The sequence below is a fragment of the Petromyzon marinus genome, chromosome 20, assembly GCF_048934315.1.
Source record: "Petromyzon marinus isolate PM22_M1 ecotype Great Lakes invasive population chromosome 20, UKy_Petmar_22M1.pri1.0, whole genome shotgun sequence".
NCBI classification, from domain to species: Eukaryota; Metazoa; Chordata; class Hyperoartia; order Petromyzontiformes; family Petromyzontidae; genus Petromyzon; species Petromyzon marinus.
In genome coordinates, this window is record NC_133686.1 from 7,787,744 (window position 1) to 7,800,878 (window position 13,135).

The 13,135-nt window shown below is 40.0% G+C and overlaps 1 protein-coding gene across 2 annotated transcripts; it reads left to right on the plus strand.

Moving 5' to 3' along the window:
* Positions 1–402: 402 nt before the first annotated feature.
* On the plus strand, positions 403–12,877 carry LOC116944141 (CKLF-like MARVEL transmembrane domain-containing protein 7). Of its 2 annotated transcripts, none has more exons than XM_032957612.2 (6): positions 403–576; positions 873–997; positions 5,343–5,519; positions 7,104–7,202; positions 8,363–8,444; positions 10,003–12,877. In XM_032957612.2, the coding sequence occupies exons 2-6, from the start codon at positions 878–880 to the stop codon at positions 10,014–10,016; spliced, it is 492 nt and encodes a 163-aa protein (XP_032813503.1). In that variant the 5' UTR covers positions 403–576; positions 873–877; the 3' UTR covers positions 10,017–12,877. The 2 variants fall into 2 exon arrangements, with proteins under 2 accessions (XP_032813503.1, XP_032813502.1); XM_032957611.2 differs by having other exon boundaries at positions 404–576; positions 836–997.
* Positions 12,878–13,135: the final 258 nt, after the last annotated feature.

Genomic DNA, 13,135 nt, shown 5'->3' on the forward strand with positions numbered 1-13,135 from the left:
AAAATTCTCACGACGTTTCGACTGCAACACAAGCAACCATCATCAGGTGTAAAACCCACAGCAAGAATTTGTTTTATTGTTTCCCTTCTACGTGACTTTACCGAAAGAACCAAGAATATAGCACTTGCTAGATTGAAACGTATTCATTTTATTACATTGAAAGCTCATTGCATTAGCACTGCGTTTTGTGTTTGGTCTGTAACCCTTCCCCCGCACCTCCAATGAGCACGGTTGGCCACCCAAGAAAGTCAGCATGCAAACAATACAAAACACACGTTCTGTTAAAGCTATACAAACACGGGTGGCGTTGTGTCTGGGGTGGCCTTTTGCTGCCAACAGCACTTGCCCCCAAAAGTCCGCCAAGGCTACAGGGGCCATCTGTGTCTTTGCACGGGTGTGGTCTGTACTATGACGTGCACGTGGGTGGTGCCGTGGTGGTGGTGGTAGGGGGAAGGTAGCCCAGAGCGTGCCGGGGAGAGAGGTAGCAGCAGCAGTAGCAAGCCAGCAAAGCGACAACTTCGCTGTCGTGGTGCCTGACCCACGCGAGGCCTTGCTGCGATTCGAATAGTGGCTGCGGTAAGGCGTTTCTTCTCTCGTCGAACACGGACACGGACAAACCCGGGAGACGTCGTTGTCGTCTGTCCTTTCTCTCGGCTGGACAAGTTAGCAAGCAGGCAAACGTTTTGTTGTTTTTGTTGTTATTGTTGTTTTGGCGGAGCTTGGGAACGTACTGTTTGTGGGTCATTCGTGACGGCGTTCTTGTTGAGTGGAGTGATCGAGTGGAATAAGTTTCACCGTGGGGTTTTGTGTGTGTGCGTGCGTGTGTTGGGTTTAGGGTTTTTTCTTCCCCCTCCCTCTCTCTCTCTGCGCAGTCAAGATGTCAGATAGCGCAGCTTACACTCCCACCACCACGGCGGCGTCGGGGAGCCAGAGTCCTGGCCTGGTGGACAAAGATTACCCCAGGACCTTCTCTGGGCTGTTAAAAATAGTGCAGATGGTAAGCACCGCGACTTGCACCTACCGACACACGCGCAAGCAGTACTTGTGAGTCTTGTGATTTCCCCACTCACACTTTTACATTTGTATCCTATTGTTTCGAGAAGTGTCACGAACCGCAATATCGCTTTACACACACACACACGTGTGTAAAGCGATATGCGAACCAGCAAACAAAAAGGGCCGTCTGCCGTAGCGGTGCTAGAATAATGCTGCACGATAACACTACGGGGACTCTCTCTCTCTGAGCAAAGGCCATCGTTAATGATGTTGGTTCATGTAATCGTCTTGTCAAACACGTGAAGTATAATCCACGATATAACTGTGCCCCCCCCCCACACTCTGGTACCCACGTTGCCATTCCTTGGCGTGGTTGTGTGCCTTCCTATATTTGGCAGCAGCAGCAGCAAGCGTTGGGAGGGCCTAGACCTTCCCCTTCATAGTCGAGCGGCGAACTTCGCCACAGCTTTCAGCAGCAGCGCTTTGCTATTGGGGGGGTGTGTAGGGGTGTGGTTCTCGATGGACAGCGAACGTTGTGTTTAAAGTTGTTGCGGACTTTAGAAGTTTGATCACGTAAAGTGGGAGTTGAATGGTAAATGATGCACGTTTGGGCATACCCCCGCCGTGCCTTTATTGGACAGTAGCTGTTCCAAAGTGGAATGCATTATCCGCTTGTGTTTGCACGTTTCAGACGGTTACAACTTTGGGGTGGGGTGGGGGAAGGTTTTTGTTTTGTGTTGTAAAGAAACGAAAATGCAGAAATGTGGGTTTCATGTCGTTAAATCGTGGGCGGTGTGATTCCACGAGAAATTGTTAGCAACGTGTTTAACTCTTGCCCTTTTCGTAATTCTGCTCTGCAAATCGTTACCGAGTAGCAAGTGTTGAGTAATGTGACGTATTAAGTGTCTGCGGTCTGGATCGTAACAGTGGTGCAGTCTGGTGTACATTGCAGTGCGTTACAATAGTACGTTTATTGTTGGGCATTTTTCGCCAGGATTGTTTCGGAGGGAGTAAACCGACAGCGATCATTCTTTAGAGTTTAGACGCTTCTAAACACAACACACGTCAATCCTGCATTGGTGAAACGCCGTGCTGCACTACATTTTTGCATATACAGCACCCCGTATGATGGGGTCGTTTGTAGCTAAGGTACATTAACGCACTGGATGGTTTATTCAAAATAAAGGATTGAAAATAATCCATGGTGAAAATAACACTATGGATTGTTACTTTCACTATGGATTGCGCGATGTATACGGGACAAGTACTAAGATGTTTCCATTCAAGGAACTGGAACATTGTGCGCCAATTTTTTTTGGTTTGTTCCAGCTGCCAAAGTCGGCGAATGGCCATGCTTTTTTCATGCGATCACATATTTTGTATTTCATATATATCGCAGTTACTGAGAGAGCACGGGCCCCCCCCCAAAACCACCAAGCATACAAACGGCAAAGTTAAAGTTGCAGATGATACGACTGTAAAGACGTCTTGGGTTGAACAAAGGTTGTTGATAAGGAAACAGGGTGGGAATTGGGAATTCAAAAGTGGAAGCGGTACAAGGGATGGGCTCTCTGAGTAGCCGCGAGGTATGTTTTGACCTGCAGAGATGTTCGGATAAGACGAAAACAGTCCGGTATGCGAGGGCATCTGGTCCAGCCCTATATTCGTGGGCTTTTTTTTAACCTGACATCAAAGTGACACAATCCCCGTGCAAATAACGCCGCGTAAAGCGTGGCTCGAGGAACATTTTAGTGTGAAGGTTTCAGACGAGTTCAGTGCAGCATTATTCATCACCACACTGTTTTGGATCGTTGGGGGTTATATGGAGGTGATAGCTGAAGGCGTATCAGCCCCATTGCACATGCAGGCGTCTGATTTGGCAAGAAGGCCAATTAATTTGAAAATGGTCTGTGCAGACTGATTTCAGATTACTGCGGTTTGTAAATGTTTATTTTGCTTTCTGCCCTTACTGTACTCGTGTTGAGGCTGTATTTTGTATGTACCGGTATAAGTAACTTCAACATGATTTCATTAGTACTGTACAAGTATGCATTACAATGTCACACTTACCCAAATTGGCTTTAACTGTGTTGTTTGGTTCATATTGTACTTTATAGTAGTTGGATACGTATGTACTGTATGTTGAACTTCTTTCGCACCGTACGTAGCCAACCATGTGAATTGGAAGCGTGGGAGGAAGGACAACAAACAAAAATCAGTTATAAATAAATGCGGTTTCAATAAAGATGATTTAAAAGTCTGTAGCTCCAGTGGCTTCCTAATATCGGAAAGAAGAACGTTCCAGACGGCCACAGAAGCCCATCTGAAAGCGCGCGATGCAGTGACCGTCAGTGAGCGGGATCGCCAAATAATATGCTAGCTAGAAAATGTATTGTATCCTTAGATTCTCCACGTTTATCTTTTTAGCCTCCTAATCATGTTGCAGCATTGCAGGTTATCAGTGCCACGACATTGCTACGAATAATTTTAATTTGTAAGGGGCATTTCATCCGTAGATCCCACAACCAGTTCCAGGAAACTAAAATATCACAGTGGCCACTTTGTACACAGCCTATGCTTTTCCTGGCTACGTTACATGAATGCCTGCAAAGAAATAGGTTTTTGTGTTTACAATACACTGAATAAAGAACAGAACTGTCTTACTGTAGAGTGGGGTATACTAAAACATCACGATTGTGATTTGTTTTATTCATTAATATTGATTAATATTGCTTAATATTAGTCGATGTAATGCTTTTGAGATGCATTATGGTTGCGTTCCATGTAGAAGTACTGTACTTTATTTGTTACCATTAATATCTTCACCAATTAAATGTTGCTGCAAATTGGCCATACGTGGGATGTGGATTACTTGCCAAATGTAAAAAAATGGTAATTGCCTTCTCTCGATATTACTTATTAATTCTTATGTAACGTTACCTACTGCGGGAAATGCTCCAAACAAATACTGTGCACCCCCTACAAAATGTACTGAACCAAAATAATTGTCTTGCACGGTTGAGTTATACAACAAACGAGGCATCGCAATCCATTCATTTGGCTTCTCACAGCCTTCACTGGTATTTGTTTGTACTGCATTCAGCATTTATGACCAGTGTACAGCAGCTGCGTGTTTTTCATTCATGGGCATGGAAAGTATTTTTGCGCTGTTGAGCGGTACAGGGCGTGGCAGGGAGTCACGAAGGCTTCCAATAAATCACAGGATCTCGCAACCTGCTTTAACCTAAAATACAATATTGACTTGGCCAATATAGCTTGACTAAAAGCGACCTGGTGAGTGCATCAGTGCTATTTCATAGCAGGCGAATACTATCCCCCACCTAATAGTTGAGTGGTACTACTGTAAATTTTAAAAGGTGTAATTTGAAACAGTGAATTATGAAATCCAGAGTCGGTGTACCAATATATAATTTTTTCTAAGTCGTTTGCAAAGTGTACCTTACTCGTTTAATTGATATATACAGTAGAGTAGTGTACAGTATTAACAAACATATGTTGTGACTTATTGGACAGAAGACGTGAATGGAACAAAGATAAAGCTAGTGAAGTATGTAGAATTATAGTATTTTTTCTCATACATTTACCTATTTTTATGAGCTTAAGGTACAGTACTGCCAAGTTTAGAGACTCAACCATTTATTGCCTTTGGAATTGTGATGGGGTTTTTTCCTTTCAAATCTGGAATAAAATAATATGCATTCTGTTATGCTGTAGTCAATATTCCTACATACAATTACAGTACAGTACACTTCTAACTGTCCATATAGCTCGCAGTTGCAAGGTGAAATCCCAGGGTCGGTAAAATTATATAAAATACCACTTTTGGAGGAACTCTAAACTAAAATATAAGCTAAACTATTTTTATTTTACCAGGTAAGGCCCACTGAGTTATATAGCTCTTTTTCAGAAGCGACCTGGCCACAAATGATAGTTCAACAAAGTGGCTTATCGTGTGGAAATTTATTGCAGCCATATACTTGTAACTCATGATAATTTTAAATGTGGAGGGAAAAACCGGAGGACCCGGACAAAAATCCACATGACCACGGGGAGAGAGACATGCATACTTCAAATATGCAGGTGACAGGGGTCAGGGTCGAACCCACGACCTCCTGTATACCAGGCGAGGTAGTTTACATCTCGCTCCCGTGGCGTCCTATGGATAAACGCACCCCGGCAATACAAATGTGTAATTTCGTCCACTTTGCATGGCTGTAAAGAGGAGATGAGCACTGCCTCGGTGCTCATTTGTGCAATAAATCGCATAATTATTATTATTTTTGTATATATCCATGCAGTGATGTATTTGTGTTTCTCCCCCACAGGTCCTAGTGTTTGTGGCCTTCTTGTGCATAAGCTGTTCTAAAATTTGGACAAACTACTCGGCCCTCCGCTACTTTGAGACCACCACCCTGTGGTTCTTCTTTACGGTCCTCATTCTGTTCATCATTTTCTTATTCCGCCTGAATAAACGCATCACCTTCATCCACTGGCCCCTCACTGTAAGTATTACGTGACCTCTGTTCTTGTCGCATCACTATGCATATATGCCATGCATTGTGTAAAAGTGGACATGCTTTAACGTGCAAATTTGATGTTTTTAGTTTCTACACGTTCAGATCATTATAGATTTAACACACCTGTAAATGTTCTAGACATGTTAAAATACTGAATATTCTGTTTATACTAAACAACATGTGTAACATTACACGGTTAAATGCAGGAGTGGTTCTTACACAAACTATAATGATTATAATCCAGGAAAATCTTTAACGGTGTGTTTAAGAAGTGTAAAGGTAGGAAGGATACTTTCAATTTGTTTTACCTACTTATAGCCTGGAACATACTGTATAATGAAACAAACAAAAGGTTAGTTTGATATATTTATTAACCAATAGACACTGGAAGTATATTTATTGTGATTTGTAATGAAAGATGAACCAGTCACATAATCAACATGGCCAAACTTTGCATGTATTGGTAGAATTTTTAAGTAGAGAAATGAATGGAATACACACGAGTTATTTTAGGGTATGGGCTTACGGAAATCTTGTGTAGTAGTTCATTCTGTTAGCTGTGATTGGGTCTTGCAAATGAAGCTTAGACCATGAGTGCAGTAAATGTGGGTCAAATCTTGCCAGGATAGAAACACAACGTTGCTGATAAAAGAGCACTCGTTCATTGCAAATGAAGAATTTAAACAAGCTGAAAAAGGCACTACAGTGTTGACAAACACAAAATAGGCAAATTCTCGGAGAATGTGGTAAGCTTTATAAAGTTTTGTCTGCAGCGTAATTGTGTTTTTAAGATAAATATAACAGAACTGCATTCTTGTTCCATCTTGCATATGTTATTGTATAATTGAATCTCACATTTTCTATAATTGCTTTTTAACGTGTCTGGTTTCACAAGACTACCAAAATGACCCTTATCATACCATCATTGGCTTATAAAAAAAAGTTAACGAAAACTATGCACATTTGCTTTTGATAGTGTGTTATAACATGCAATGGTATATACTGCAGTTGTCCTCAATATAGTGTGAGGGTTGATACACCGTTTCTCGCATCTAATGGCAGTTTATAAAAAGGACCTCTAAACCTTTAAATGAGATGGAGAAAAAAAGTTGTTCTCTCAATTGAAACGCATCAAAAGCAGTACTGACTTTGGGGTGCTAGCCGCGTTTCCACACCGCACAGAAACGTCACACACCAGCCTCCCTATTAGTACCGTCATGTACGGTAACAACCTTATTGGGTTGTGCGTCCCAGAATTAACCTGCGATTTTCATCGATTTCAATGGTGGGGTTTGTTTATTTATATTTTATAGCACCATGAATACCAATGGGTTTTTACAAATAGCATTACAATCTGTAAATAGGCAATTTTTTTTTATTAATGGAAATTTCGGGGTTTTTTTAAGGAAACATTTACTCGGTCACCACACCCCTGAATTAGCCTGGTATTTTGACACGCTATATTGAATCTGCAATCTACTCGCTACAGATATTATTGTTGGTTTATTATTTCTCTGGTGCTTACATGATTCTCTTAAAACCAAAATGTGTTTCCCCTTGTCATTCTAGGAGCTCATCCATTATGCCATTTCGTTCATCCTGCTGCTGATAGCTTCCATCACAGTAGCTGCTAATGCCTCCAGCATTGGCAGCCTAATTGTCGGAACGGTACGTGTTCTGTCTGTTTCCCTCCCTGTGCCAGCATGCAGTCTGCAATTAGTGCTGTATAATGGCATTCCGTCCAAGGGAAATTTCAGTCAGTCTAGGCAATGTGATAACGCACAAATAATGTGGCTACAAGTATCTCAGATTGTTTTCTACATTGGGTATGAACAGACTATAAGAGTACCACTGTATTCTAGGTGGCGTTACTGATCTTGGTGGTTTCATAGAAAGGGAAACTTAAGTGACTGCAAAGAGACTTTTAATTATTTCAAATACATAAAGACGTGGCCCAAAGAGGGCATGTCGACTACATTCTCTAGTTTTGCTCCCACTTCCCAGATTTCATTGCCACACCCTCTGAGTCATTTACAGTATTACACCTCTTGTGGAAAAGTGACCACACCCAAAGCTACACATTTTTCGTTCAACATTGTGATGTTCAAATTAATTACTTACGGTTGTTCGTGAGTAAATCCATACTTAACTACACTTAGCTAATAATGTTACTCCTTTACAGCCTCCTGACAGTGACACATTTCGAATGCAATTGGCTACTCAAGTGAATTTGCGTCAATGTTATAGTTTCATTGTCAAACACACCATAATTGCTGCAATAATTTCCGTAATTTTTTGTTTAAATGTGTAGAAAAAAATATACATATAGTAGGGCAACGTGCGATGGGCTTTTTATAATATATACAGCAATATTGAAAATATCCATTCAACGGTACTAGTTGCTTATGATAAGTTCAGTGGCATGAAACTGTGAGCTTGTCCTGTTGACCTGTGTTTAATGTTAGTCTCTCTGTCTACAACCCGTCTTTCCAATGCCAGCCTCGTTTAAAAACGAGGGTGATGAATACATAAATAAATGTAGAAGCTCTAAGGTACTTGCCATAGAGGCACCAGTCATTTGATCCATTCAAGAAACAGGTGTCTCTTGGCAGTACTTGTTACAATTATTTTAACACGTCGGTAATCACGACCAATATTATCCTTAATATAGGTTTTTGGGTTAGATCGTATAAATATCAATGCGTCATTAAACCTGCCTCCACCAGACACAGCCAATTACTTGTTACGATTGTATTTTTTACGTGATGTTATCCTATTTTAGATATGCATCCCTCGTCCATACTGGTGTTGTTTCTTCTCAAATACAGATCTTTGGTTTTCTGGCAACTGGAGCTTACGGTTTTGGTGCGTGGATCACTTATAGGACCTGGCGCATGCCTGCTGCTCCAAGTGAGTGTGCACATGACAGAATTGCATGAATGTCTAATTTGTTAGCAAAATGTCACCGTGACCTTTTAATGACGAATGTGGGCAAAGTGCGGTCTCTTACACAAACTCTAACAACAAGTTTATTTCTCAGTTACATTCCCGTCGTTCCTGCACTTGAAGTATGGATGCGTGCATTTCCATAATTGCCGCATTCAAGTCTTAACGTATATTGCAATGAAGAACAAAACTCTGCGTTGCAGAGCTGGTGATAACGAGCACTGCCTCCGTGCATTTGTGCGAGATGTAACTTTCGTGAATTGCAAGTAATGGGCATTTCTTGCTGAGCTACTTTAAATCAACAACCGTATTCTCAACACCCAACGATAAGAAATAACAACAACAATTGCCAACATCAATAATGTGACATGTTTACATCAACAATATTGTTCATATAAACGACAATTTGACATAACACCATAAACAAACTATCAATATTAATATTAATAATCCACATTACGTGTATAAACGTTACCAAGACAGCTATACAACTATTTTACAATCGCAACTGAAGGCACAATATAACCACAGCCATAATGACAACTGTAGCCTCAACTGCCACATTTTAACCACAACAGCCACATTTTAACCACAACTGCATTACCACAACTGCATAATCACCACCATAACCACATAACAATCATAACTACCACATTATAGCCACAACAATAACCACCACATTATAACCACAATCACAACTTGAATATAATAACCACAACAGCGACAATATAACCACAACCATTAACCACAATCATTACTACCACATAACCACAGCAGCCACAATATAACCACAACCGTCAGCACCACATTATAATCGCAGCTATAACCACAACGACGGCTCTTGCAAGGAAAGCTGGCACCGACACATTTCCCGACCAAATCTAGACCATTCCAACTCGGCCTGAGCACATGCTGGGTGGACACGAGCATTGACTCATATGTAAACAATGTTTTGCCTTTTGATTTAAAGCTTTCGTGACTGCAGTAATTCATATTCTTAGCTCTTTCGGTAAAGTCACGTTGAAGGGATGCAATAAAATAATAAAATATATATATATATAAATTGTTTTATATATATTTTATTGTTTCCCTTCAACGTGACTTTACCGAAAGAGCTAAGATTATAATGTTTTGCCTGTTTCAGCGTGCACATTTAAAAGGATAATGCAATGTTACGTCTATTTTGCACACCTTTAACACATTTCTCGGGTGTCCTCGGCAACTGAGTTGTTCGGTTTTATGTACGTCTCCCTCCGATGTATCATTTGCGAGATCCAGAGCATAACGAATGTATGGACGGACAGACACCTGCAAACGTTGTATATATGTGATACATTTTAGCACATGATTCAACATTTTCAAGTCTGCCATGTAGAAAGCAGGCAGTTGCAGTTATCACTTAAGAAAGCTGTCCATAATTTTGTTGATATAATTCTCCAGATGAATTGTTTAAACCACTAGTTGTGGCAACATTTTTTAAACAAGTTCATGTTATACTAATGAGGATTTAATTGTGTTTCAGCTGCTTCTGTATAATGGACTCCACTGAACTTTGGCAGAAGATACGCCACAGCTAAACACAGATGGTGCTGACATAAGCACCACGACATCTTGTATTATTTACTGAATCATGTTTCATTTAATTAGAGGCTTTAGATATTCATTACAAATATATTAGAATTGTAAAATGTTAAAATATTGCATGTGCATATATTCTGATGTGTAGGCTGTTTTATGTAACACTGTCATCAATATGGCTATAGAGGAGCATACTGGCTAAGATGTGCATGTCGAGCATTTGATGAAACTATGATTGACTGCATTGTAAATATGGCCAAGTCATGTGTTTGGACCAATCAGTTAATTTGCAGCAGCTAGCCAGACCCTCCTGTAGACTCGGTGCAATTAGCTGAGATTGCGTGTAGTGTGTGGGTGCTCGGACCAATGATATAGCTCACTGCAGCTGACCACACACACACTGCCCTTTGTAGCTGTAGTGATGGCAGTGGTAGATTGAAACATGCCTGAGTGCCTTATTTTAAATACAGAATGTTTGGTACAAAACTGTCAACTGAAATCTTACCCAATATATACTTTCGCCATAGAAAAGCAGTGTGTCTCTCTGTATGTATAGGTGAATTGGTCCACAGGCCTATTGGCTTTCCAGACCAATATTATCCAGCAGCATTTATTTAAGAAAGGACACTGGACTGGTTTCAACCTTCTGGGTCTCATCAGCAGAGTCAAACTTGCTAAACAAATGCTGCTGGATCACCAGATGTTATTAGTTTTCCCCATAGAGTTTGGTTTAGGAATTGTAAAGCTTTGGAGTGCCTAGAAATTAGACTTGCATTTAACTTACTCGAAAAAAAGGAAAAACAGTATTGACATTTTCATTTAATGGGCTATGTACATAGCTTTCTGAATATACAGTGAAGCGCCTTTCATAGAACTGTGGCACCAAACTATATGCATCATGCTTCAATCTAATATCTTGTGATTTACGTGAATGCGAGTGAAAACATTGAGGGCATTGACAGATTTCCCTACTTAGTCTGTTTTTGAGGCCTTCACAAAAAAAACACATTTACAGACAACTAATGTTGCAATTAGTTTTTTTCATTTTGGATGTTTATATGCTTTTCATTCAGGTATACAATCAAGCCACAGTTGTTGTGGTATTTGCCAACAGCAGTATAATATTGCCTTTTTGAAGCTCAGGAGATTAAGGGTTTGGTTACCAGTGGTGTGTGAAAGCATGTCTACCTAAGAACAGTACCAAAAACATGTACCAAAGTTTGTCAAGTTAATGGAGCTACTATAATCAACAATCATTGCAAGAGGATATACAAAATGCCATATATTAGTATAATGATACAATACCAGTATTGAATCAAACGTGTAACAGACCGCACTGAGGAGGTGAATTTGACTGGCCCGTGCATAACTACAGTATGTTGGGATGCATACCATGCAATACATAACTATCGTGTGTAGGACATGTTATGCACCACAATACACATTCAGAGAATAATTTCTTTATACAATGTAAGTTGATATTTTATATATTTTTCTGTCGTGATATGTTATATAAAAAAATACCTCCATGGTTATCATAGTATGCATGTTTAAAAAAACATGGTTCAGGGCTTGTTTCATATGTCTAATCCATTGTTCATTATTGTGGCCATATTTCATTTTGTGTCGAGTAAATTTGAAAAAAAACAACACGATTTTGGGGTTGCTTGGTGAGAGATGTCTTCCAAAGTACAGTATATGTACACTACGTAATTTTACTGCACATTTTCTAAATACCGAAGTGCAAGGAATGATGTTTCTTGGTGAATTGTCACATCACGGGAATCGCGAGGGATGGCAGTGGATCTAGGAGGCCTTCATTGAGCAGTGGATTGACTGCCTGATGATGAATGGCGAATTTACTTTGTCTCATGCAACATGTACTCTTGGAGAAAATACCCAAGTCATGTTTACTCGTGCAATAATCTAATCCACCTCAAAAGGTGATTTCACCATTGAGGCAGATGTATTTTATTGTGCCAAGACATCGTTGGCGTGTGCATGCAATCTGTCCTCATGTGGGCTGGATGTTGGGCCAAGTAAGCCGGCATATTTTCATGTTGGTTGCATGCATCACATGCTTCAGGCTTGCTTTCAACTAGGCCACATAGGATCTAGATGCTATGGCACGAAGCACAGAGCTGAAATTCATACCCAAAAAATGCTTCACCAACCATACATACATCCCTGTTGTATATCCCTGTTATATATAAAAACACTTTTTATTAACTTCATTGCTTTTCCATGTGAACATATGTTGTCTTTATCTGCAAAAAAGCATGAGATTCCCTTTTCTTTTTACAATTGGGTTTCCCATTTGCAAATTAATCGCATTAAAAAACAATCATGGCCATTACCTGTATATTGATGCATTGCATCGATTGCCATTTTGTCATTGTGTTTTTACAGTCCGAATATATTTCTGCAGATCATAAAACGAAAGGATTCTTTAAAAATTGTACGTCTTATATGCCTGCTATATAAATACCTGTGGCAGCGAATAGCATCTTAAATATCAACATGCAAGTTTGAAAGCCACGCAACAGCTTCTGGTAGTGCTGAATGGTTGAACTGCACTGATCAAGTGTAGCTAAATGCCAGTATTGCGGTAACGTACATAACATTTTGGTGTAAAAGATTCAACATTCGGATTGTCTATTTAGGTTGGAAGTGCTACCATGGAGGGTTTGGTGATGTAATGCTGTTTTTACAAATGGTGATGTGGACGTACAAAACACGGAATCATTAAAATGTAGTTAAATGCAGTTAGCACATGTCACACTTGAATGTGTTTTTTTAATAAACCGTTATTATGTTTCCCTTGTTTTTAATCACGTGTTTGCCGTTTACAGAGTACTGTATTTGCATTTTTAGAAGATACGACCATTCATAATAGCCTGTTAAACTCTACAAATGTAGTGATTCCAAGATTTGTCAATTAAATCTTAACAATTTGTTAATAACCACACAAATAACACATCTCTCATCAAAATATGCAAAGGATAAGATTCGTTGCCATTAACACGCACTTTTTGAAATAACTGCTGAGTTGCGGAGGAATTGCTGAAAAACACTGA